Source organism: Mya arenaria, chromosome 5, assembly GCF_026914265.1.
Source record: "Mya arenaria isolate MELC-2E11 chromosome 5, ASM2691426v1".
In the NCBI taxonomy this organism is placed as follows: domain Eukaryota; kingdom Metazoa; phylum Mollusca; class Bivalvia; order Myida; family Myidae; genus Mya; species Mya arenaria.
Genome location: NC_069126.1, coordinates 68901248 through 68927911, shown reverse-complemented (window position 1 = coordinate 68927911; position 26664 = coordinate 68901248). Strand labels below are relative to the sequence as shown.

The 26664-nt window shown below is 34.2% G+C and overlaps 1 protein-coding gene across 1 annotated transcript; it reads left to right on the top strand.

Annotated features, from left to right (window-relative positions):
- The first annotated feature begins 1398 nt into the window (after positions 1-1398).
- On the top strand, positions 1399-25315 carry LOC128235058 (uncharacterized). Its single transcript, XM_052949764.1, has 4 exons — positions 1399-1504; positions 9014-9358; positions 18306-18413; positions 19065-25315. Exons 1-4 carry the CDS (start codon positions 1444-1446, stop codon positions 19067-19069), a joined length of 519 nt encoding a protein of 172 aa, XP_052805724.1. The 5' UTR covers positions 1399-1443; the 3' UTR covers positions 19070-25315.
- Positions 25316-26664: the final 1349 nt, after the last annotated feature.

Below are 26664 nucleotides of genomic sequence, written 5' to 3'. Positions count from 1 at the left end.
AAAACACAATTAACCTCACTATATGGGATCCATTTTTCACAACTCAACAAATGTACAGTCATTTTACATCTGGCAGTTGACTTAAAGGGATCCACTTTTTTGTTTATTGCTTTTTTCTTGAAAGAACAATACGAATATTAGATTCAGTGTTAATGACTTCGTCCAAACGTGAAACTCGTATTATAACGCGCAATTGGCTACATGGCATCCAGTTTTGATAACTCGAAGCAGTTAACGCATATTGAAATGTAGTGATATTTAGAAGTATATGGGACCAGTTTTGATAACTCCATAATATGAACTCATACTAAATCGGATATAAAACACATTTGCATCCAGATTTGATAACTCAAAATGAACAGTCATATTATATTATATATATATTCTAATATGTCAGTTGATTTTAATGGATCCATATTTGGCAAAAAATAATCAGTACAATATGACATCCAGTTTTGATAAGCCATTTAACATCGGAGTCCAATTTTCATAAAGTCTGCAAACCGTGCCAAGTAGTTGGCCTTCCATGTTGACTTGTCTTCCTTTACCATCTTGGTGAATCAGGGATAGCGCGGCTACTAAGACAAGGTGACTTTAAGGCATGCAGTTTCGGTTAAATGGTTGCATTTCATGAGTATTTTATTACTGCATGGAATCCAGTTTTTATAACTACAAACCGTGTAACCATAATAAGTATTGCGTGAGGTCAACTTAAAGGGGTGCGGTTTGGGTTAAATACATGCATGTCATGGGTAAAGCATTACTATATGGGGTCCAGTTTTTATAAACTCTGCAAACCGTGTAACCATACAATGTACTGCGTGCAGTTGGCTATAAGGGATCCAGTTTTCATTAACTGCATTTTATGGGTAGATCATTATAAGGCGGGATCCAGTTTTGATATCTGCAAATGCTATAGCCATACTACATACTGCGTGAAGTTGACTATAAGAGGTCCAAATGGGTTAGATTCATTATTAGTGGTGCAATAATACTTGTTATTATTGTAAGTACTGCTTGTTGCTGACTTTACAGGGATCAGTTGAAATTCATTTTTATTTTATTTGAAGTATATGACTTTATTGAATCCATTCCTTTTTATTAATGTGTAGCCTTTTTGAATTGTGCAATTAACTAAAAAAGGGATCCAGTTTCGGTTTTTCTGCCGAAACAACTATAATTAGATCAGATTTGGATAACTGCAAACTATGTTATCATAGAAAGGGATCCAGTTTAAAGTTATTAAATAAGAAAAAAATAAAATATTTTTAACTCCACAACGGCGATCGTATTTTGTAAGTATAACTACAAAGCAGTCATACCTGAACGTGATTGCTGATAACGGGTACCGGTAACCGGGTCTTAGCATCACCCTTCAGAACGGTTTACGTTATTTTTAAAAAAAACGCTAAATATCTACTTTCGTTTAAGCTTTCCGTGAAAATGGGCTTATATTTGCCAATAGTTGTGATACTTCTAAACAGCGTTTGCAGACATGTCATTGGTAAGGTTATATCTTTCTTGTTAAATCTGATAACCACCGCTAATGTTACTTAATTCCTAGCTAAAGAACTTCAGCGAACACGTTATATATTACCTTTTTTGGTTTAATGTGTTGTAAACATAAAAAGAAATATCAACATTACTGGTTGAGAAGCAGTTTCCGACAGTTATTATACGTTTGTATTGAATTATGCATACTTGTTTAAAAATCTACTTAAATTGTTCACATTTTATATAACTACAGCTCAAGCTGCTATTTTCGATATTTTTCTTACATGTGTGCCTGTTGTGTGTTTTTTTTATTATCCGTTTATTTAATAAACTAAATATAAGAGTAATAAGAGAAATGTTATAAATTTATGACATTCAATTCATACTCGAAATCAGGCAGAGACTGAATATCAATGATTTTTTTTATTCTTTTCTGATGGAAACTTGTGTTTGTATACATTTAAGTGAATGTGGATGCGAAACCAGCATGACACCAGTGTTCACAAATATGTACACAATGGTCATCGTGTGTATAAGTCAATTAAGGAAAACCTTGTAGCTATTCATAGATATGCAAATTAGAATTTCAACTTTTGATTGCCTAGTTACCATATAGTTGAATTGCAGTACCTTCTTTATGAAGATCAAAGGAAGGTACGCGAAAAAGCGATTAATCGGAAACTGCTTTCCGTTGGAAACTGCTTCTCAACCAGTAAAGTTATGGAAGCCAGAACTACTGAATTCCCTACTTCAGGACACTTTTTTACAATTATTTTTTCGCCTTGCCCTTGGTCCATTTCGGGCACTCTTTTTATTTGTGTATATGTTATTGAATAATAGTATCAAATTCAATCAAAAGAGGAGTAGATACATTGAAACAAATACCCAAAAGCAGATTTCATGCAAAATATAGCGGGGAATGGCCTTACCTATGGTCCCTTGGGTGCGGGGGCATTTGGCAGGGATTTTACTATCAGTTCGTCTCTGCAGGGCGGGGATTTTACCCGGGGTTGGCTTGGACCCTGCTATTCCCCGGACCTGGGGGGGCTGTGGTTGCAATTGACTGGCGCATTGATTAAGTTTAATAAAATAAAATATGGTTATATTTTAGTTTAATAAAACAAACTTTCAACAAGTGTTATTCATTGCATCATTCTACTGGCTAAGGTCACAAATCCGAACACTTTTTGAGGTTTTTCACAATTATCTTGGAGAGTTTTTGTTGTAGTAAGTTAAAATTGCATATGAAACATCTTTGGTTAATGTTACAACGTCTGTTAAAATACAGATTCACGATCTCATCAATTTTACATCGAAAATCGTTCATTTTATGGACAGTAAATCACCCTTAAATTTATGCTATGGAAGGCACTAATACCGAACACTTGCAAAGCAAAAATACATGGTCATACAATTATAATTAATAAGTATGCTATATTAAATAAACACTTAGATGCAAAGTTATTTATTGTTTCCGATTGTTTTTAAAACATGCAATTCAAATCTAAAGCGTGATTTCTATTTATAAGTCCCTTGAATGTAGGTCAACATAACTGCAAAACCTAAAGATGCGCGTGCGCCCTCTGACATCATTTCCCCATGTGCTACATTTTGATCTTTAAGATATAAACATTTTTTTAGAAAAATGCTTAACAAAACAAGAAGAAACTTCGCAAGTGTGACCAAGGCAAGCCTGTATATTGATCTAGATCATCAAATAATCGATCATGGTAAACAAACGCGTGTTTTAGCTGGTGTTTGGGATGTGTGCCCTGTTCGGAAATGTACCGCCAACCAGTTGTACCAACATTTAGTATATTTAAAGATGCACTCACTTACTCCCAAATAAGATTTACCACAATTAACAAAATTGATATTTTGATTCATTTCTTATAGGAACTTACAGTATTTGTACACATTTTAGTGAAAAAGGGTGTGAAACCAGCACGACAACATTGTTCACAAATATGTGCATGAAGATCATCGTTTCTATAAGTCAATTTAGGAATACCTTGTAGCCACTAGCTATTCATATCATGATATGCAAATTAGGTTCACACGCATGCCTAATTCGCTGCACGTGACGATCCCCATGTGCAAGTTTTTGTACAAAATGAAAAATAAGCATAAAAAACATTAAATACTAAATTAAATAGAAGTTATTTACGTGTCTCGGTAAGAACTCCAACTTTTGATTGCCTACTTAACCATATAATTGTATTGCAGTACCTTCTTTATAAAGATCTGAAGAAAGTACGCAAAAAACAATTTGTCGGAAACTGCTTTCCGTCGGGAAACTTCTATATAATTCCCATTATTTAATTGACTTAATACTGCACAATAAGGTCAAATACTGTAACTCCATTTCAATCCTAAATACAAATTATGGCCCTTGATTGATTTTTTTTATTTCTTAAAGGCTTAAATTCTTTTGACTGGCACATTTTTTATATTATTAGTCATGCTTTTATAAAGGGAAAACAAGTTCTTGCATCATTGTTCGGGCGGGCTGATGGGAGGGCAGCATCAAAGTCACCTTATGTATCAAATAATTTAAACTAGGTTTGACATATAGTGACCAAACTTGGTATATATAGGAAGAGTCATGGGAATGCAGTTAAGGCCCCTTCCCGTGCCAAAAAAGGTTCGCTAAAGCTAAGCTAAAAGCTGAGCTAAAAGCACAGCTAAAAGCATAGCTAAAAGCTTAGCGGTATTGGCCCGAAAAAGCGCAGCTTTTTTTTATAAAAAACGCAGCTTTTTGGAAAAAAAACACAGCTGCTGCGCTAAAGCTATGCTTTTTTTGCCAAAATAGCTTAGCTAATTTCTTAAAAAAACTCAGCTCTTGGTGATATTGGGCAAAATAGCTAAGCTATTTTTATGAAAAGCGCAGCTTTATGGCGGTATTGGATCAAGGATCAAGGTCATGATTTAAAGATTTTGATATATTTGGATTTTTCCTATATTAAAGGCCCCTTCTTTTTCTTTGTTTGACAAACCTGCCACCCCACGAACTGCAGAAAATAAAATTGAAAATGCTAGATTTTTTATTTCCTTGCACTGTGATTTGGTATTATCTCACATAAATTGTCGTAAAATATATCAGTTTATTCAGATTATTCAGTCAGAAAATATATTTCATTTTGGATTCCCATTTTTATCCTAAAAGAAAGAAATGAAGTGTGACAGCCTACAACACACCGATACAAGTCAAATGTAGTCAGAACTTAAGGCGTTCATTTCTGTAACAATGACCTATATATTATCAATGCTCTTCCACCACTAAGACTTCCGTAAAGAAGATCACATGAACTGGAAGCACATTTGCTGAATATTTTTGTTAACATTTTACGACATACTACAAATTGGTGTTATAGTAAGCAAGTAATCTGTCAACAATTCTTAATTATAGGCCTGACTTCAAGCATGAAAAGTGAATCAATAAAGTTTCTACCCCTGGGGTATGATACTTATGAGATGTATATACATCCTCTGATGTGTTTGCTGATATGTTTAGTGGATTTTTTCCAACGTGCAAGAGCCTAAAATATCCAAGTCTTGAAGAGGCTTTGTTTTTGAAATTGTCAAACTGTCAGGAGGGGCTTTGAAGTGTGTTATAGTAACGTCATTCCAAGAGCTTCCTAAGGGCCTCCAAACCCCCAGCACATTTTTCAGTATTTTTTCATTTTGTTACTTTCACCAGTGTGTGAAATTAACGTTAGCCAGATGGCCAATGGCGACGAAAAAATGACACGGGCTACGAAAATATTCCTTTAAGATAGCCCAATCGGCGATGAAATCATTGGTTTTGATGATAAAAAAATTTGTCGGGTCAGTGTTTACCTTGACACCGTTTACTGACTTCCGGATAATTTCACATCTGTACGGATTATTCCTGAAGGTTTGGGGATTATTGAATCCAGAGAAGTCTGTTTTTCATTATATTTATAGATCAATATGCAATATTAATTGTCATGATGTATGGCAATAGATATGTACCTTCACACGGATCAATTCAAGTACTGGTGACACTGCAGTACCACAGCAAACTTCCTTCCAATCAAATCCTATGAATTATGAATAATGCTAGATATTGTTCCAAATTGTTTTTCCAAAATCAGGGTTCGAATTTAGACTCTCATACTCACAAAATGCGAGCGACATTTGCAAATTTCGAGTGACTTTTATTCAAGCTCGCAGAATTCTGCAAATGGCTTTTTCTAGACCACAAAAGGTTAAAAGGAAAGTAGAATAAACATGAACTTAACTCCGCTACGTAGTCGAGTGTAAACAGCCTATAAGTGGCATGTTTACACTAGTACCAGTATAAAGAAGACAGTAGGGAGTCACGCTCTTGTAAGTTTTCAAAAATATAACAAATACAGAAAAGGTCGAGTTTATCTCGAATCTTTCCGGTATGCTCCGAGGCGTGCATAATACAAAGTGACAAATGACGTAATCACCTAGCTCAATCATTGGCTACATTTAGCGCTTTCGTGCACTATATGTAAACCCCACCAACCTTTGAATATATTTCCGCCCAACTTTCAAAATGAATAGACTTCATCGATCGATATATTTCATAGTCCAAAGCATCCACGCTACATTTACTGTTGCTTTTATTTATTTTAAATTTATAATGTTATTGTTTTTAATACTTATAGACTTAATGAAATCTGTAGCGTGCTTGTCGAATGGGTATTAAATTACCCGATGGCGAGGGTAAATATACAAAGTGAACAATGTCAAATTATTGGACAGCTTTGTTATCAAAAAGCTGCCAGCATCTGATGAGTGACTTTACCGTAATAGAATAAGCCATCAACAAGTTCTAGTAGTCGAGTCACTCAAGATTGCTACTTTTAAATATTCATAATAAATTCTGTCTTAGTTGTAAATTTCAACTTTAATTAGACAGTATTATAAGGGAATAAAGCAAATGATAAAATTGCAAGTTGATTTTTCATTTTGCCAGTTCCCTCAAAATGCACTCGCAAAATTTTGCGAGTGCTCCTCAAAGTTAAAGTCGAACCCTGAAAACCCAAGTCTAAAGAAAAAGATTGACAAATGACATCCTGGGATAAGCTAGTTCGGTAGTTTTGTTCCCACAGGGGCAGTTATCAACCAAAAGCCGCAGACAATAAATGTGATAACAGATTTATATAAATTAAATAAGGAAATGAAATAGCATGTTAATGAATAGTCTTTATTTTAGAATGTACACATGGGTATAAGAGAAAAAAAAATGAAATAATAAATATTTCAATACATCAATATTAACAATAATTAACAAATTGACACGTCACATTTAATTGAAACCTATAAACTAATCGAAAAAAGTGTATTGTAAAAATGACCGCCCTGATAGCTCAGGTAGAAGGTTTGATTCAAGTGCAGAAGTGGTAAAACATTGGCCGGGGTAAAACATTGGCCGGGGTAAAACATTGGCCGGGGTAAAACATTGGCCGGGGTAAAACATTGGCCGGGGTTAAACATTGGCCGGGGTTAAACATTGGCCGGGTTAAACTGAAAGACGTGAAAATATTGTACCATTAGCTCCCTTTCCTAGCGCTCGGCATTTAAAGGATACAGTATTCTGGAAAAGGTGTAGTGACTACTCAGTACTGGTCAAACCTAGGAAAGTTGTATCACGTGTACAGGTGCTGTACACCAAGCATGTTAAAGAACCAAGAGGTCTCTTTGCAAAGAGCTAGGGTATCGCACCGGGATATCTAGTATCGCACTCTGTTTCCTCAAGTCTTCTTATTTCTGGATTGGACTGGGTATTGAAGTCAATGCTATCACATGTAACTTATGGCATTTCAACACAATGTAAGTCCTGGAGTGGTATTCAATATATATATGCAACTTAAGGCATCTTAGGAACATACATAATTGACTTCATTCACTCTATTGGTCATTTATTATTAACAAGTAATCCGATTAGCTACATTTTTCTTAGACCCAATTAAGACAAATATTGAATAACAGCCCAGATGGTGTCATGGCTGTGTCAAGTCATAATGCAGCCAATAGGCGTCCAGGGCAGACATTGATAAACTCTAAACAAACAAAGCATATAATCGCATTATATCATTTCATGAATTGGGGCAGGTCTAGCATTATGATTATGATATACATATATACATACATTCTTTGGCGTATCGTTTAACCCTAATTGTACACGTTGACTAGACAACAGCCCGCCATGAGATGTTATAAGTCAGAAACCGATAAAATGATAAATATTTTGTTTTATTAAATTTCATTTGTCATCCATTTTTCATATATAAGTTTGTTAATTTTACAAACTATTTCAAGGTGCCCTTTGATGCTTTGCATCAATGGTCTTTTTTGTAACATATAGATGTACATATACCCAGTGGGAAAACAATTGAAACGTCACTTATATAGATACAAGTCTAAGGGAAAAATACAAAGGGAGGCATATCTTGGACATCATAAAATGTTTAAAAAAAGTAATAATTTAACAACAAAAATGTACCTTTTTACATCATAAAGTAGCTATATTCAGTAGTTGTTTCGAATTATTTGAAATTATCTGGTATTAAGAGTAACCCTCGTGTATTGTTGTTGTCAATTGTCTCATTTATTTTGTATACAGTATATAATAATTATAGCCATTATAAATTTGGAAGCAATTTATTCATGGCAAAATACTTTTGTTAGTATTCCACCTAGTGCATTCATAGGTAATGTTGGGTAACCCGAACCAAACGTAATTTTTTTAAGCCCTATTCGATGATGTCAAGATATGACATCAGGTTGTGAAGGAGCCTTGTGTTCGGATGAACGTTTATTTAATAATTCTAATAAAAAATATTAATTGTTCGAACTAATTGTTCAAATTTTTTGAAATATATATGGAAAAACTTACAGAAAAAACAAGAAAAATATTTCATGACATCACTTTTAGAAAATGATCAAGAATTACACCTGTCAAACTAGAATTTGACCCCATTTGTACACATATTTCAGAACCAAAAAAAATAAATAATTGTTGTTAAATTTCAGTTTCCCTTAAAAATTTGTAACTGAAAAAAACCCCTGTAAAGTTCACTTTTCAAGAAAAAAATCTGATATCTCAAAAGATAAGGGAGGAATATCTTGAAAAAATCTCATTAAAGTGTCAGAGATCTTTTGACCCAGTATTCTGGTATGTGTAATAAGTACTGCATTTTGATCTGGGAGTTTGAAGTCAACTCCCATAGATTTTTGCACGTTTTTCGAATCTTAATTTGCAAAAGTCAACTCAAATTGAATAAAACATCACAGATAACAATGCAGTACTTTTTTACTCTTGATTTATTGGAATATTCCTGGTTGAGTAACTAATATAAATTTTGCATTTATTCTTTTGTTTGCTACAAAATTCACTTTTTCATCGGCCCTTTAAGACCAAATATGAGCAAAAGTTACAATTATAACAACATAATTATATTGTTTATGGTTGACACAGATCATGTCAATATTAATTCAGTTGATGACTTTTTTTTTTCAGAAGCCCAAGCTCCAGTATTATCAGCCAATGCAGCTTCAGTTACTGAAGGAAGCCCATTGAAACTGGTTTGTGCCTTATCAGACCCTACACCTTCAGTGACATGGTGTAGGTCAGACTCAACAGGGACAACGGAACAAACGATTGTTACTGTCGGTATGCAAGGAGGCTCATGTATATCAGTGCCAAGTACTCCTCCAGATGGGTTAGTGGTAACATGCGATACATTGGAGTATAGATGTACAATCCCTTCTTTGAACATTTCTGATAATGGAAATGTTTGGCGTTGTTCTGTTCCAATTGGAGGAGTCACCACTTACAGCAACTATCTGAAAATTAATGTCTTAGGTAAGTTTATATTTTTATCTATTGGGTATAATTAAAACAAGCTAATAGTATCTTCTATGATTGTTTCATTCAAAATCACAAATCCTTACTGTGTTTCCACTGAGTTTGCAATAATGCTTTATTAACATTTGATGGCTTCTCTTAAGGAAGGAATGACTGGGTTGATTACTTATATTTGCACCAATAGTTCATTAATTATTTCCAGAATTGTTAAAGAAATCCTTTTTAGCTCGACTATTCGAAGAATAGGTGGGCTATACTACTCGCCCCAGCGTCAGCGTCGGCATCTGGTTAAAGTTTTAGGGCAAGTTGGGATTTTCACTTATAATTCCAATACCCTACATTCAATTGACTTAATACTTCACGCAGTTGTTTAGGGCCATCACATGATGAGGTTAGATAACTCCATATTATTCTGTACACACATAATGGTCCCTGATTGACTATATATGGAACTTAGGTTAAAGTTTTAGGGCAAGTTGGAATATTTATTAATAACTTTTATATCCTTTGCTCAATTGAATTAATACTTCACACAATTGTTCAGGACCATCACCCAATGAGGTTACATAACTCCATATTATCCTAAATACAAGTTATGGCCCCTGATTGACTTAGGTTAAAGTTTTAGGGCAGGTTAAAGTTTTAGGGCAAGTTGAGATTTTCACTTAAAACTCCAATACCATTCATTCAATTGACTTAATACTTCACACAGATATTCAGAGCCATCACATAATAAGGTTAGATAACTCCATATTATCTTTTATACAAATTATGGCCCCGGTTTGACTATGGAACTGAGGTTAAAGTTTTTAATGAGGTTACATAACTCCATATCCTTAATACAAGTTATGATCCCTGATTGACTTAGGTTAAAGTTTTAGGCAAGTAAAGGTTAAGGGCAAGTTGGGATTTTAATAAAAAAACTTCTATACCGTTCATTAAATACACTTAATAAAATTCAAAATTATTTACGACCATCTTACAACAAGAAACATTACTCCGTTTTAAGCCTAAATACAAATTATGTCCCTTGAACTTTTTTATTTTTTTTTAAATTTCCTTAATGAAAGGCATATTTGTATATTCTTAACCACATTTTCGTAATGGGAAATCAAGTTATTTGAATGACTTGCGTCATTGTTTTGGCGGGCCGGTGGGAGGGCAGCATCAATGTCACCTTATGTATTGAATACTTTTAGTTAGGTTTGACATAAAGAGACCAAACTCGGTATTATTACATCGTTATTGTATTCTAAGTCAAAGCGGCGTAGTCGAGCGCGCTGTCTTACGACGGCTCTTGTTTCATTTAAAGGGACTTAATCGTGGTTTGTAAAACACATTTTTTTTAATTATGAAATAAAGTGTGGCAAATCATACTGAGTGTTAAAACCAAAATATCAAAAGCTGGAAACCTTCAGCAAATGTTGATATTTACTCAAATATCATCTTTTTTATTAGAGTTTAAAAGGCAATTGAAAATTAATTACTGCTGTGGTGTTGCGTGATTGGTTGATTGACATTATCATATATGATGTTATCAAGTATCCTTAAAAGGTCAACATATCCACCAGTTTTTAGCTCCACTGGCCGGAGGCCATGGAGCTTGTCGTCACAGATTGTCCGTCGTGAGTGCGTGCGTGCGTGCGTGCGTGCGTGCGTGCGTGCGTAAACTTTTACTTTAAACGACATCTCCTCTGAAACTGATAAGTGGATTTTGACAAAACTTCACAGGAATGTTCCTTTGGTGGTCCTTTACCAAAATTGCTCAAATGGTTCCGGTCCATTGCACAATATGGCCGCCAGAGCTAAAAATAGCAAAATCTTTAAACGACATCTCCTCTGAAACGGTTCGGCAGATTTTGATGAAACTTGACAGTAATGTTCCTTGGGTGGTCCTTTATTAAAATTGCTCAAATGGTTCTGGTCCATTGCACAATATGGCCGCCACAGCTAAAAATAGCAAAATCTTTAAACGACATCTCCTCTGAAACGGATAGGCAGATTTTGATGAAACTTGACAGAATTGTTCCTTGGGTGGTCCTTAACCAAAATTGCTCAAATGGTTCCGGTCCGCTGCACAACATGGCTGCCAGGGCAAAAAAATAGAAAAACCTTTAAAGAACATCTTCTCAGAAACCGATGATCAGATTTTGATGAAACTTAACAGAAATGTTCCTTGGATGGTCCTTTATCAAATTTGCTTCAATGGTTTCGGTCCACTGCACAAGATGGCCCCCAGAGGTAAAAATAGAAAAACCTTTAAACGACTTCTCCTCAGAAACCGATGATCGTATTGCAATGAAACTTGACAGAAATGTTACTTGGGTAGTCCTTAACCAAAATAGCCCAAACAGTTCTGGTCTGCTGCACAACATGGGCACCAGAGCTAAGAATAGAAAAAAAAACGTTAAACTACATCTTCTCAGAAACCGATTATCAGATTTTGATGAAACTTTACATAAATGTTCATCGGGATGCCCTTTAACCAAAATTGCCCAAATGGTTCCGGTCCACTGCACAACATGGCTGCAAGAGTTAAAAATAGAAAAACCTTTAAGGACTTCTCGTCCGCAGTCTTCACGAAAAACATTTTAACCTACTAGCCAGTTGGACTAGCATAATGGCATATTTTACTAGTCCGAATGACAATCTAGTAGTCCGACTATTTTGCCACATTATAAAACTGTATGCTTGAGGTAAATACCTATTTCAATTGAGCAGCTTGCAGTTTGAGTAAACATTTCTTTATTATGATGCTCATGAAGTGATAGGGAGTGACATCCTTCTGTTGGGAATAGTGCTCCTTGTTTTTCAGAACCTATGGGTACTATGTAAAAACAAAAGGCATCTTGCTTGAATAGACTGTAATAATATCAACATGGTTAGAAAAGAAATGCCATGCTTTAATAGCTTTGATTACATTTTACTACTGAATTACCTCCCTTTAATAGAAAAAAAATATAATGTCTTAATTTTTCACGTATAGCATCTTTAAATAATTTTTAAACAATAATAATTTATGAGTAAACATATAAGCATAAAGTTCTCACAAAAAGATCAATTTAAAAACCTTACATTTATACATAGGAAAGTATATATAGACTGAACATTAATTTTCGTTTAAGTGATATTCTGAAAGTTTATGAAACAGCTATTTTTAGTAACTAAATAAATGGCCGAAAAGTGTAAGTGAAACACCAAGTCGATTCAATCTCGTCAGTTCTTGTTCAGGTTAGATATTTGCTTCATAATCTATTCAGATTAAATGTTAACCGATGATCAGATTTTGATGAAACTTGACAGAAATGTTCCTTGGGTGGTCATTAACCAAAATTTGTTAAATGGTTCCAGTCCACTGCACACCATGGCTGCCAGAGCTAAAAAATAAAAAAAAACTTTATACGACTTGTCGTCGAAACCGATGACCTTTTTTCGATAAAACTTGACAGAAATGTTTGTTTGGTGCTCCTTTACTCAAATTGCCCAAATCATTTCGGTCCACTGCACAACATGGCAGCCAGAGCTATTAAAGTAAAAAAAAATAATTGAATAACTTCTCCTCAAAAATTGATGATTGTATTTCTATGAAACTTGACGAAAATGTTCGTTAGGTGGTCTTTGCTTGAACCTTTTGGCCAGTGGAGCACAGGCACTGATGTGCCTCTTGTGTTAAAATCCAGGTGGCCGTGTGGACCAGCTGGCTGTTTTCTATTGACTTTCTTGACTTTCGATATCATAGAGTAAAATAATGATAAAATGAGTGTTTTCAGATGCAAAAAAGGGAAAACTAATTTTTGATCTGTAAAAATGAGCGAGTCACTTTAAGAAAACATTTTAATAATTTTTGACACAATACAAACAATAAATAAGATAAACAATTTTCAATTTACATGTATATTTATATGCCAAGATTCGCGATCTGAACATATCCGAAGCTGTTGCATTCTTCTGAAAATATTTGTAAGGCCTAAAAAAAAAAAATTGGTTCGGGTTACCCGACCCTTAAAAATACCTACGAAATAGGCGCCGACCCTACCGTTTTTATAGTCAGTTTAAAAAGGCCTAATTGCCAAAAGGCAGTTCATTTATGGAATGGACGTTGAGGTGTAAATATGATTTTATATCCTTGATGTGGGTGCATCTTTCTTTATAATCACAGCTTATATTATAAAATTGTTTCTATTGGAAATTAACTTAAAGACCTACTTGAAATAAATATTCAGCAAAACTTAAACTATTTGGTACGTATTGTTTAGGCTTAGCTAATAAGTGGTAAGTAATGAATACTATGAGATGATTTGTTTATGACTCAGGTTAAATAATTCATTATGATTTTATTTTTGAATCACAGCACCATCAACACCATCTCAGGTAATTATTTATACACTGTATTTTACAGAATCAAAAGTACATTTCATGCTAATATACAGTGTTTAATTGTACAAGCTCTATCTATTGTCCTAAAATCTACCCATATCTTAAAATAGATGAAGTAAAAATTAATTTGTACAATAGACTGCAACCAATATACGTCTAGAATTTCATGCCTCTTAGAATGTTTTTCGTCTTTTCCCCTTAAATATTTCAATTGGACCTAAATCTACTCACTATGATATTTAAACTGGTGTCTAAATTAACAGAACTTTACAACTCTTTTGTGTTAGCATGTTACAGGTTATAAATAATGATTTCGAAGATCTTATTTTAATATGCTGTCTGCAGTGCTCCAGCTAGCCTGTTTTTTGTCTCATCTGACACAGCTAGGCCCATACCTGTAATAATTTGTTACGAGCATCATATATAGTGGTCCTCTACCAAGATTGTGCAAATTACGCCCCTTGGGTCAAATTCGGTTCCACCCTTTTTGGAACCCAGCAATGAAATTTGGACAATGTGTAGAGTTTTGATAACAAATATCAATATTGTCCTCGGATAACCATGACTGACTTTTTGACCCACTTTTTTTTAAGGTGCAGCAAAAACATTTTGACCAAGTGTACAGTTTTGAAAACAAATATCAATGCTGTGCTTGGATAACCTTTATTGTACCTTTTTGACCTTTCTTATATTTATTTACTTAAGTCTCTGTTATGAAATTTCGAGCATGTGTATAGCTTGAAAACATATATTAATATTGACATTGTCAGGTGACCTTTTGGCCCAATTTTTTTGAAGCTACAGTTTTGAAATTTGAATCACATGCATATATAATATCAAGCTATATTGATTACTAAGGTTAAACACTTTTACTCAGATTAACGATTTAGGGTCATCATGGCCCTCTTGTTCACAATTGCTCAGCCTCTATTATCCCCCTCTATCCCGTTGGTCCCTTTTTTAGCTCACCTCAGCACAAAGTGCTCAAGGTGAGCTAATTGTGATTATAAGTCTTTGTCCAGTGTTTTGTGTCTGTTGTCCAGCGACAACAATTGCTTATAAACATCATCTCCTGCTAACAGCCTGGACAGTTTTAATGAAACTTCACAGGGATGTTCCTTAGGTGGTGGCTTTCAAAATTGATCAAAGAAATGAATTACACGCAGAGCACTGAAAAAAAGTCTAGTGGTCGTTTAACAAACTTGTTCAAATTATGCCCCTGGGGTCAAAAATGTCCCCCCCCCCGATCACAATTTTTTTTTACATACTTATATATTGAAAATCTTCTTATCTCAAACCTCTAGGCTTAGACTTTTAAAAAATATTTTTTTACGAATAATCATATAGTGGTTCTCTACCAAGAGTGTTCAAATTATGCCCCACCCCTTTCGATATACTTTCTTATAAATTTCTGAAGCATCAGCGAAGAAATTAGGACCATGTGCACACTTTTGAAAAAAAAATATCAATGTTGTACTGGGACGACCTCATCTGTGACCTTTTGACCTACTTTCTAATTTTTGAAGCTACAGCAATGAAATTCAGTCCATGTGTTCAATTTTGCAAACAAATATCCATTTTTTATTCAGATGACCTTGGCCTTGACCTTTTGAAGCTACTGCTATGAAATTTTGACCATGTGTACACAGTTTTGCAAACAAATATCTAAGCTATGCTTGGGTGACCTTGATTGTAACATTTTGACCTACTTTCTTATTTTTAAAGCTACTGCTATGAAATTTTGACCATGTGTACAGTTTTGCAAACAAATATCAATATTGACATCACTCAGGACAGTTGACCATTTGTCCTACTTTCTTGTTTTTTGAAGCTACATCTTTGAAATTTGGACATGTGTACAGTTTTGATCTAACAAATATCAAGCATCATGGATTTGGTTTGTAGCATTGTCATATTTCCTCTACCAAGATTGTTGAAATTATACCCCTGGGTTCAAAGTTAGCCCCACTACGAGGGTCACCTGTTTAACATAGACTTATAAAGGAAAATAAACCCTAAGATATTTGTTCTGTAACATTCTATAGTGGTAACAAAGATCAACAACCTTTACTCAGGTGAGCAATTTAGGGCCATCATGGCCATCTTGTTATTATTGGAAGCATCATCATAGACCGAGGGCCCTGTAAACCACTGTCATAATTGAGACACATCGCGCAATACTCATGATAGTAATGTTTTCCATGTGCCTTGTCATTTTACTATGACCGCTTATTATGTATTTGTGTAATGCGCAGACAACCTGTGTTTTCATAATCGGTAAACCCCTGATCGGGTAATTGGATAGCGTAAACAGTAAAAATTAGTGGAATTTCGCCAGTAGGCGGAGCTATAATTGAACGTCAGTCAATCAGAATGTACATTAAGAAATGTCAAATTCAATGAGGAAATTTTGCTAAATGCGATAGAAAAAGGATGGAATAATGGAACATATTATATAGGCACTTTGATGACAACAATTGATATTCTTATTGTACAAACCTAAGGCACGCCATTTTAAACATTGTTGCCTTTGAAGCAGACATTCAGTGCAGATTTGTAAACGTTGGCAAGGTGGCTCTAAGACAATCAAATTATTAAATATGTTTGATTATTATGCCCCCCTTCGAAGAAGAGGGGTATATTCCTTCGCACGTGTCGGTCGGTCAGTAGGTAGGTCGGTCAGTTGGTCCCTCGGTAGACCAAAGCTTGTCTGAGTGATAACTGAACAATTCCTGGACGTATGCTCATCAAACTTCACATGAAGATTACCCCTATTGATTTTAGGGGCCATCAGGTCAAAGGTCAAGGTCACAGTGACCTTAAATGGTAAAAGGATTTTAAAGCTTGTCCGAGTGATTTATCAGTGATTTAACAATGCCCAGACCTATGGTCATCAATTTTGACATGGAAGCTGGGGTCATCAGGTCAAAGGTCAAGGTCACAGTGACCTTTAACACATAAGGTTTTCTGTGTAATAACTTGACACTGCCTGCACCCATGGCCCTCAACTTGACTTGGAGGTCCATGCATATTTCATTCAATTGTCCAAATAATCCTGACAACATGGCGCTCGGGGGGGGGGGGCATAATGTTTGACAAACATCTCTTGTTTATTTGTGAACTGCTCATGATGAAATTTGCTTTGTAATTTTTTTTTACAAGATTAATAATTTATGTACCATTTACTATCATGACTTCAATGTCAGAACAATTGGAAGAATCTGCATGACCGCTTTAAGTTTTGACAGAACTTATTTCGGAACTTTTTTTTCAACATTCTATTTTTATTTTATTTTCAGCATGGACAGTGATTTTAAATGTCATTTGGTTCTAAATGTCAGCATATTTAACTTCATTTAACCAAAGACAATTAAATAAAAGCAGCCCTGACTGTACCGTTCGCTATCCTGACCGAAATAAGATTCGCCCCTGCACTTGATGATTTTAACAGAATGTGTGTTTTATAATGCCATGGTTGTTGCAAATGTTAAACTGTCTTTGTGTTTTCTTATTTTTAGTGCTTTTTAGGAGAAAAATGTGACATTTCACAAAAGGAGACTCCTTACATTTAGTACTACACTTATATGCTTCCCCCCAAAAAGACATTTTAAAATTTTAGTTTTAGATACCCTTCAAAATTTGAAAAAAAAATAAACAACAACAACATAATGTGAAAATGGAAATAAAAGAAAATGCATAAATTTGGGCTTAAAGACCCCCCCCCCCCCCCCCCTTGTGTGAGTGAATGGCCTCTTCCGTAACCCACCCCCATTCAAAGCTATGTGGCTCAATCTGCTTGCTCTGGGGTCAGCTTCGGCGTCACACATTGGTTAAGTTTTTGCGTAATGTGTAAATATCCGTATCTATGAAGCTATCAAGAATGCGTAATTATCCTTTTTGTACTGAAGCTGATTTTGTGAATTACTCTGCGGACAGCCCTGTTCTTGTTGAAAGCCCAATTTTTTTAGCTCTAAGTGTCTGTAGTTGGCACATTCATCTTAACAAAATTGGTTGTGAATGATTGTTCAAGTTATGCACCTGGGGTCATTACTGGCCGCACCCAGGGTTCACAGGTTTAGTAAAATTAAATTGGGATAGGTTTTAAAATCTTTTTGTGTGTTTTTTTGCATCCATCTCAGCACAATTGCTTGTGAATGTTTGTTCAAATTGATCAATGTTGTCCTCAGATGCCCTTGACTTTGACCTTTTGACCAACTTTTTAAAACTACAGAAATTTTTACCATGAGTCTAGTTTTGAAAGCATTTTTTTGTGAGATGACTTTTACCTGGCACATATTAAAATAGTTCATGCAACTAATCTGCTTACAATACTTTCTGGGCTCAGATGTTGAACGTGCAACGTTTTCAGGTAACCCAGACACAAAATGTGAACTTTATGTCTGTTGCCTTTTACCCATACATACATGCTCTGGATTAAAAATGACCACAAGAGCCATTCCAGTAGAGCATAGGCCCTTTTGGGCCTCTTGAAAAGGGCCTCTTGTTTGTAATATAAAACAGAATCTTTTTTCATTTTACATATAAACAGTTTAATATGTGTTTTCAGCACGGGGCTCGGCATGCAGTTGTTTGCCTGCATACATCATAATTGGAATCTTGGTCCTGGTGGTAGATTTGATAGTAGATTTCATTGGAGCAATTGCCAATTCAAAAGGTAAGCCTTTAAGTGGTATAGCTGTCAAGATGGGTGTGCTTTAAGTATGCCAGGAGCAGCTTTGTCTCTCTTACTGGACACAATTACTGGTTTCTACCCAGAAAGGAACTCAAGAAAGATTCATATCATTGCATTAAACTATTAAAGGCAAATCTCACTGAGATTGACTTCTCTTCCATATTAATGAAAACAAATACAATCGTTACATAGTTTTCACTGTTTGGTACACAAGGTTGCTGCATACATTATGAGGCTCCTATGGAATACTGTTGTGAATAAAACTTGTTTTTAAATCAAACTTATGATTTCATTTGTACATGAACAAATAAAAAACAACTGGACAAAACATCTCAATAAGAGCGCCAAATGTGGATGTCTGAGCGGAGTCTGAGTGAACGGAAAAATGCAACTTATTCTTGAGGAGGTTATACTTTCTTTTAACAACAGGAGATTTGCCTTCAAAAATATCCAACCTTTTCTATTCAATCTTGTCACAAACACTTATTATTATCTTATTATTTCTAACACTATAATTGTTGATTCAAACTTCAAGATTCTTACTTTAAACATTTTACAGCTTTGGTTCAAATGAAACAGTGTCATAGATTATGTTTATTGAAGCTCTATAAACTATCATGATTTTGCCTTCAGGATAGAATGCCATCAGAAGAGAAAATAGGTGATGAATGTACAAAAAAACTTACTACAGAAAAAACATTGTATTTGGATTACTCACGTACATGATGGTATGAAACAAAACCACGAACTTACATCTGAATGTTCAACTATTAAAATTATTGTTGTGATTTAATACTTTGTGAAATATTCAAGGCATAGCTTAGTAGAACAGATAATCAATTTCAATAAATACTTTAGATAATTCAAACTATAAAAATATATTGGTTTTATTTTGCTGTTCGGATATCTTATTTGGATTTGTATTAAAATCTGAGTATCATGATTGCTTGAAATACACTACCAACCGCGCGTTGCCTTTGCGGGAGAGATTGCATCATCGCGGTAACTTGCTGCGATGTATTCCGCGGTAGCCACCATGTGGTACGCGGGTCACCGCATTCATCTGCGGCTACCGCGTATGACTTCCGAAAACAATTACGCAGCATATCACTGCGATGCAGCTTACCGCGACATGCAGGTATTAAAACAGTGGCTGCGGGTACAAAAAGAAGATTGTAAGTTTTACCGTAAGTTGTACCGTACTCGCAGAATGGCTTTCATCCGATTGCGACGCTGAACTATATCCTCTCCAAAACTTGATAATAAGGTCGCTGAATTATTGAGTGTTTGTAAAAGCATTTTTGGAAATAAGTTAATTGATACTTAAGTATACCTGCGAAAGGGCTTTCAAGCCTGTAGAAAGAGTCTGCATTGGTGGCTGTGTTCGATTGCTCACGCGTCTTTGTTGGGAAAGCATAGGTTATTGTACATTTTTGTATGTGTCAAAACAAATACAAATTGAATTCAGTTTTCAATTAAAAAAATATCATTACACAAAGTGTTTGTTAAAATGTGATTTGTTAGGTATGTTACTATTTAATAAAGATTTTCAAAAAATCTTGTTTTAAAATGACTAGGGTCAAATACACGTTTAAAGTAAACAGCGCAGGTTGTTTTCGTTTTTCGTTTGGAAAATTCCCCTAAACATTACTAGTTTTTGTAAGTTTAATAGGGGCATTTGAAATTTAGATAAGTGCGAAAAAGGTGAGGATAACATCAGAAATCTTCCACAGTTGCAAAGCATCATTTTCAGGTATTAATCAAGGTTATGAGTACAAACTAGCTACTTTAATTACCTAAAGCAGTGTGCAATACGCTTAATTTGCAGGTTAAAGGGGCTATACACCGTATGATGAAATAGCGAAAGAAAAAGAAATTGATCGAAAACTGACATAAACTTGGTATCGATGTGTACAATGCATGGAAACTAACTAACTGAAGTCCACAATCAATATATTTTTCGCAGTTTTTTCGTGATTTTCCATTAAAAAAGATTACTAGGTATGTTTACCTATTAGAATTCATTCTTATGCGTGATTGGCTAGTCGATGTTATCACGTGATATTATCAAGCTTAAGGTAAACCTTCGTTGCACAGTGGATAACAACTCTGGACTGCAATTTTGGCGACACAGGTACGAACCCTGTCTCCGACTCGATTTCTTTTACATTTTGGTATTTTTATTACCATAATGATAATCAAAGAGTAAAACATGTTATTAAATAATTGTCCGGAGATTCTTTAAAAAACAACAACTTGTTTTGGTGCCAATCTGGTTTATAGTTCCTTTAAAGTGAAAACTAGATTAAACAGATAACGACGATTAGCAAAATCTGCGTAAAAACTCTTGGTTGGTAGTGTACTGACAGAACTTTTTCTTCTTCCAGAAAACCCCCCGATATTACTCAGAATATTTTTGGTCAACTTTTTCACTATTGCAATCCCCTTGTCTTAATTGTAACCTACAACTTTATACCCCACCTTGGGAACCTTGCATAATTTCAGTATCTGTAAGCAGCTATGATATCATATACGCCCGGGCCTTGCAACAAATACATAGACTTTCTAAATGAGTAATTAAGTTTTTTTACATAATCTCATATTTTGTGATTATATAAATTAAGATATTCTCTAAACGATTATTCAACAAAATTTGAATAAATGCACGGACTTCTTGGATTTTTAATGATTGTTTTTTTTTTCAATTTTAAACGGCTTCCCCGCAGCATATAATACGAGCAGTATTAGGTACAGATATCTATAATATATGTTAGTTATAATGATATTAGCTTCATGATTTCTAATGCACTTTTCATCATCAGCTATTAACAGTTATTAAAATGTTCTCAGTTGCCATATCCTTTGAGGCTGTCTAGATGTAGAACAACCTTTCAAATGAGTTAAGACAAGTAGACAATTTTAAAGAATTCAAAAGACTTACATACATCTGGTCAGGACAAGAATGCAAGTGTTCCTTGTGTCGTTTTAAATAAGACTGTACATAGCTTGACTAGCCACAAGTGCTTTATACTGCTGGTTATCTTTAACTCTTTTATGTTACCTGTTATATAAATATCTGTTGCATTGTAGAGCCATTTTGAGCCATATGTATCATCATTCTGAAGTTGTTTTCATTTGCTTTTTTTACTGCATAAACATTGCTCTAAATTTAATGTTGTTTTGCTTTGGAAGTATTGTATATGTGTAATGTCTTAGATATAGAATAATGCTTAGACGTTATGAACCGTTTGTGTGGAATCTCCATTAATGTTTTTTAACCCTATATTGATCATACATTTTTTTCTAAAAGTGCATTTTTCTTTTTCATTTTCCTCATGTCTGCAATACCTTTATAATGTTCTATTTAGAATCGATGTATTTATAATCAATTATAATATAATTTTATTCTAGTCATATTTAACTTTATTCTTATTTGAATACATGTATTATGTTCCAGGTTCGGTGTTTCATTATTGAAATGTTATTTGATTAGCATTTTGACGGAATATAGATCTGCTTGCTAGCGTGGTAATTTATGTATATCCGACGTGAAACAAATATCTTGTACCCCTCGACAAATTTGTCAATCATAATGTATTCTTTAGATATAAGAGGCCTTTGGCGTTTCTACTCAAGAGTATATTTGGCAATTATTAAAGCCGTGTCCATTAGGTCTTAAGTAAAATATTTACTATCATAGATGTGATTTGGCTGATGGTTCATACGAACCCAATGGTTCCACTGGGACCAATATCATGGGTCAAAGTTTTCCGGTTTATACCGGTTTTTGAAAGGCTCCAGTGGTCATATTTCGAAGTTATGTAAATCCGGTGAATTGTTTCAGGGAAGTGGGATACCGCTTCTGTGATCATAATAATTTTGACAGACATCACCTTTCATCACTATATAAACTAAAGTCATCCATTGATTGAAACGACGAAAAAAGTAACTATTCCGCCATCTCTGCCAAGCAACCTAATATTAATATCCGAATGTTTTTGGTTGTTTCTTTATTTCATTTATTTTGTTATATTTAACTTTGAAAAAAAGTTAGAGTTACCTTTAACTTAATGTGTATTGTACGCGTTTATGAGATTTTTTAATTTGTATTGTACACCTTGGTTTCATCCAATAAAGTGTTATGGCGATTTTGTATTGGCAGACATAAACTGTATTTGGCATACATAGTCAAATTAGGCTTGATCCTAAACGCAGAACGTAATTAATTAAAAAAAAAACAAAACACAGCACTTACTTCCCTTTGCATTATAAAACACTATTCTCATCAATGGAGATCACTGCGTATGAGACGAATTAATTGACTACACCGATTTAGCAGTCGATTTGTAGCTACAAATATTAATTTTGGTCTCAAAAATTCTGGGTCGTGGGATGGGAAACAAAGAATATTTGAAGTCTGGCCTTGCATAATGAAAAGATATTTAGATTATTTAACTAGGCGGGCTTCAAATATTTTATTCTGAGAGTTAAGAATGAAATGCAACAACTGTTTAAACTCTACTTCTTTTTCTTTAAAACACAGTGAACAATTTATTTAAACATACTAGTAATATGCACACATATACGTGCTTACCCTTATAGTCCGACAACGATAAGTGAGCTGTGACTTCACTTTAAAACTTTACTTATCATCTTTGTATTATTTAAGAGAGACTTTTTAGCGCAACGAACATTAACAACAGTGTCTATATTTGAATTAAATTGCAGTCCTTTTTACCCATAGGGATTCTACGATCCGTCTCGACATTTGAAGTCCTTATCTGTATTTGATTTTTTTTATGATTGACAATAAGCAATGTATAGACCAACTATACTGCCCTTCCATACATTTGTCACCAGCTTATACAACAAATTAAATACCATGGGTTTGGGTGGGATATTACGAGAAATGAGTGACACTTTGTGGAAAATCAAGAATTTCATCCCCTGAACATTCAGATAAGAGAAGTTAAAATTTAAAATAATTAAACATTTTGTTGCAATACAGATTATTGTAATAAAATATATATATGCATGACAGTGTATTGCATGATAACAGCCTTGCAAGTAAAGCCCTTTTCTTCGCCAAACACTCAAAACAACTTACATAAATTTTATATGTTGTTACAATCATGAATTGAACGCCCAGCTTAGTAAACCATGGATTGGCTGAACAGTTACCAGACTTTTTTAAAATTCCATTTCATTTGTATATCCAAATGCCTTCCCTTAACCTTTTTTTTAATTTTTAACCCCCCAAAATGTATTTTTATCGAAATTGCAATATGCAACAAAACCGAAAGTTACTTTTTGAAAAACTAAATTAAGCGTGCACAACTTCATAACAAGATTTGCATATCACGTGACTTTCTGAATTACTTTTGATTTGCATTTTTTTACTAAGTCGTGTTGGGTTTAAATAGTTATCCATTTTTTTCATTATTTTACTCCGCGATATCGAAATTTAAAAAGTATGTTGGGTATAGTGGGGTGCGAACACACGCCGGAAAAGTCAAGAAAAAATACCTCAATTTAATCTTAAACTAGACCACCGGTACTTTCTCACAGGAATGAGATATTTTGACATGTTAACATACATTGATCACATCAAGTGATAATGTCAGTCAATGAATAACGTAACAAAACCGTTGACGCTTTTTTTAAAATTGTCTTCAAAAACCATATTTGAGCAAATATCAACATTTGCTGATGAGTTCCAGCTTTTAGTATCTTAGTTTTAATATTTCTAATGATTTGCCACACTTTGTTGCATTTTACAAAAACATGAGCGAGTACCAATCTGCAAATGTTTACTCAACAACTTTTAAAAAAATTCCTTCGAAAATACTTGTATCTCCTTTATTTTAGAAACAGGAGCTTTATTTATGTATATGAAATTCCATTTGAAAACGTGTAGAGTATTTCTTTAGTTATTTCTCCTGTCTATTCCGGCAACTGCTCGGGTACTATTTGCTAAGCGTTATGTTCCACCAACGTTAGTATTTTCCAAACATTTCTTTTTAATAAAGCATGGTGTGGACCTCCGGAATTAATCAGACTCACTTATATTTTTTTCTAATTATTTAATTCATAGTGGCACAGAGGCTTTAATGATTAAACGATTATATATTTTGATGAATGTGTTATTGTTGGAGAGTTTAGGTTTTGCGTATAAAATGATGTATAGAAAAAAGACTTGTATTCTTTTAAGTTATATAAATTATAATGTTTAATATGTTGCATGCACATTTGTTATTATGATAATAATATTTGAAATGTTTATATGAACTAATAATTGTAGCTGCTTCTTACTTTTGCTCATTGAATGAAGAATAAAAATCCCTGATTAATAATTTGATGATTAATTTTAATTATAAGATTTGAAAAAAGAAATATTTGAAAAAGATAACATTACTGAATTTGTTTGAAAATACGACGTGCTTTGGAACTGTTTGATGTTTACTGTATTTTCAAATTATTGCACGTCATGACGTCAGTATACTATGACGAAAGTGCTTGTTGGTGAAAATAACGAAAACTGTTTGTAACATAAAATGTTATAAAAATTTTAATTAAAGATGTACAAGAAAAAGAATAAATAATGTGTTTCTGGTACAGATGGGAAACTCGGGCACTCGGGCATGCTATGTAGTCTGGGTCACTCTGCAAGCCTTACTATTGTAACAGCTTCATACATGCCCTCGGGTCAGTTTAACCCACCTCACCATAAACAATTGAAAAATACTGATATAATGTTGTGCATGCAGTCATATTGAGAATAAAACAATCATCTGATGTGATTCATTTTATATTTGTTTTTGCCTAGTTGACTTTATATTGTGTACCTATACCTGTTGCTTACTATAATAAAAGTGTCATTTGTGTGTCATTTTCTTTTTTATTGAATATTTCAGTGCTTATTATGCCACGAAGGGTTACACAGATTGATCATACCTTCTGTCTGTCGGTCAATAATTTGAGAATGTTGACCAGTTGCCGGGCTGGGGCCAATGATTTTGAGTTTAATCATCGTTCAAGATCGTGGTGACCTTGAGCTGAAAATCTGTTTCCGATCAGTAACTTAAGAATACTCGGCGGCATAGGGACCCAAAACTTGGAAGGCAGGAGCGATTTTAAAGTCAGCGGATAAAATGTTAAGGTCAATAACTGATGAACACTAAGGCCAGGCCTCATGGTGAGTCTCATACTTGGTAAGCAGTTTGAACAGAGTACTAGCGGATGACCCGTATGGATAATTGAATCCAAGATTTCAATATAATAAACACGAGGAAGCCGCTTACCTTAATCATTCACTTAAAAGCTATCCAGTGATCAGTGCTGAGTTATTTAAATGCAATTATTCTCGTATCTTATATGCCAAAACTGCCAATCAGTGTCAGTGTGAGTGCAGCTTTAAGATACTTAACTACTAGAGATAAGCTTATTCATAAAGCTTGAAGTGATATGCGATGGACCATTGTGAATTGAACGATCATCTTAATATATCTGTACATATATGTTAATATTTTCACTTGTAAAAAACAACGTGGTCAAGTAAAAGCAACTCATACAGTTGAGTTTTTCACAATCACGTATAAAAGTCTCTCTACCTTCATATTATAAAATGTTGAGTAATTTTGTTAGACGTTTCCGTGTGATTGTGTGGAATTGCCTGATTTACTCCATTACATCGAGTTATTGTTTCTAAGATACTGCTTCAATACCTGCACTATTCCCCTACATAATGTCTGATAAGGTTGCTACTGAGATTAAATTGAATAGAAGAGATTGTTGAAAAAAGCATTGTGAATATTAGGTTTATTGTCATCTGGTTGTGCCAGTGTGTCCTGGTGTTGATATTACCAAGTATTTCCTTTAAAGACATCAGTTTTTTTATATCTTGCATATGTATATCAAGAGCATTTAATGTAATCATTTTAATAATCGTAAAGTATGCCAGTACTTTATTTTATTGAACCCCTGCAAGTTTTGGGTTCTAAATATAGGAGTGAGCTTATGTCGGTTGGTCAGTTCGTTCTGTTAATTTTATATCGACGATGAATCATGAAAGGGTGGACGGATTAAAAAAATGTTGTACATGTTTACATGTCAAGTTCAACTTGAGTTATAAACCCTGAATCTTTGAAAGGAGTTATGGCCCCTTTTAACTTAGAACGTGGCATAAGAATGGTGTCAAGACAATAACTCATGAAACGGTAAATGGATTTATGAG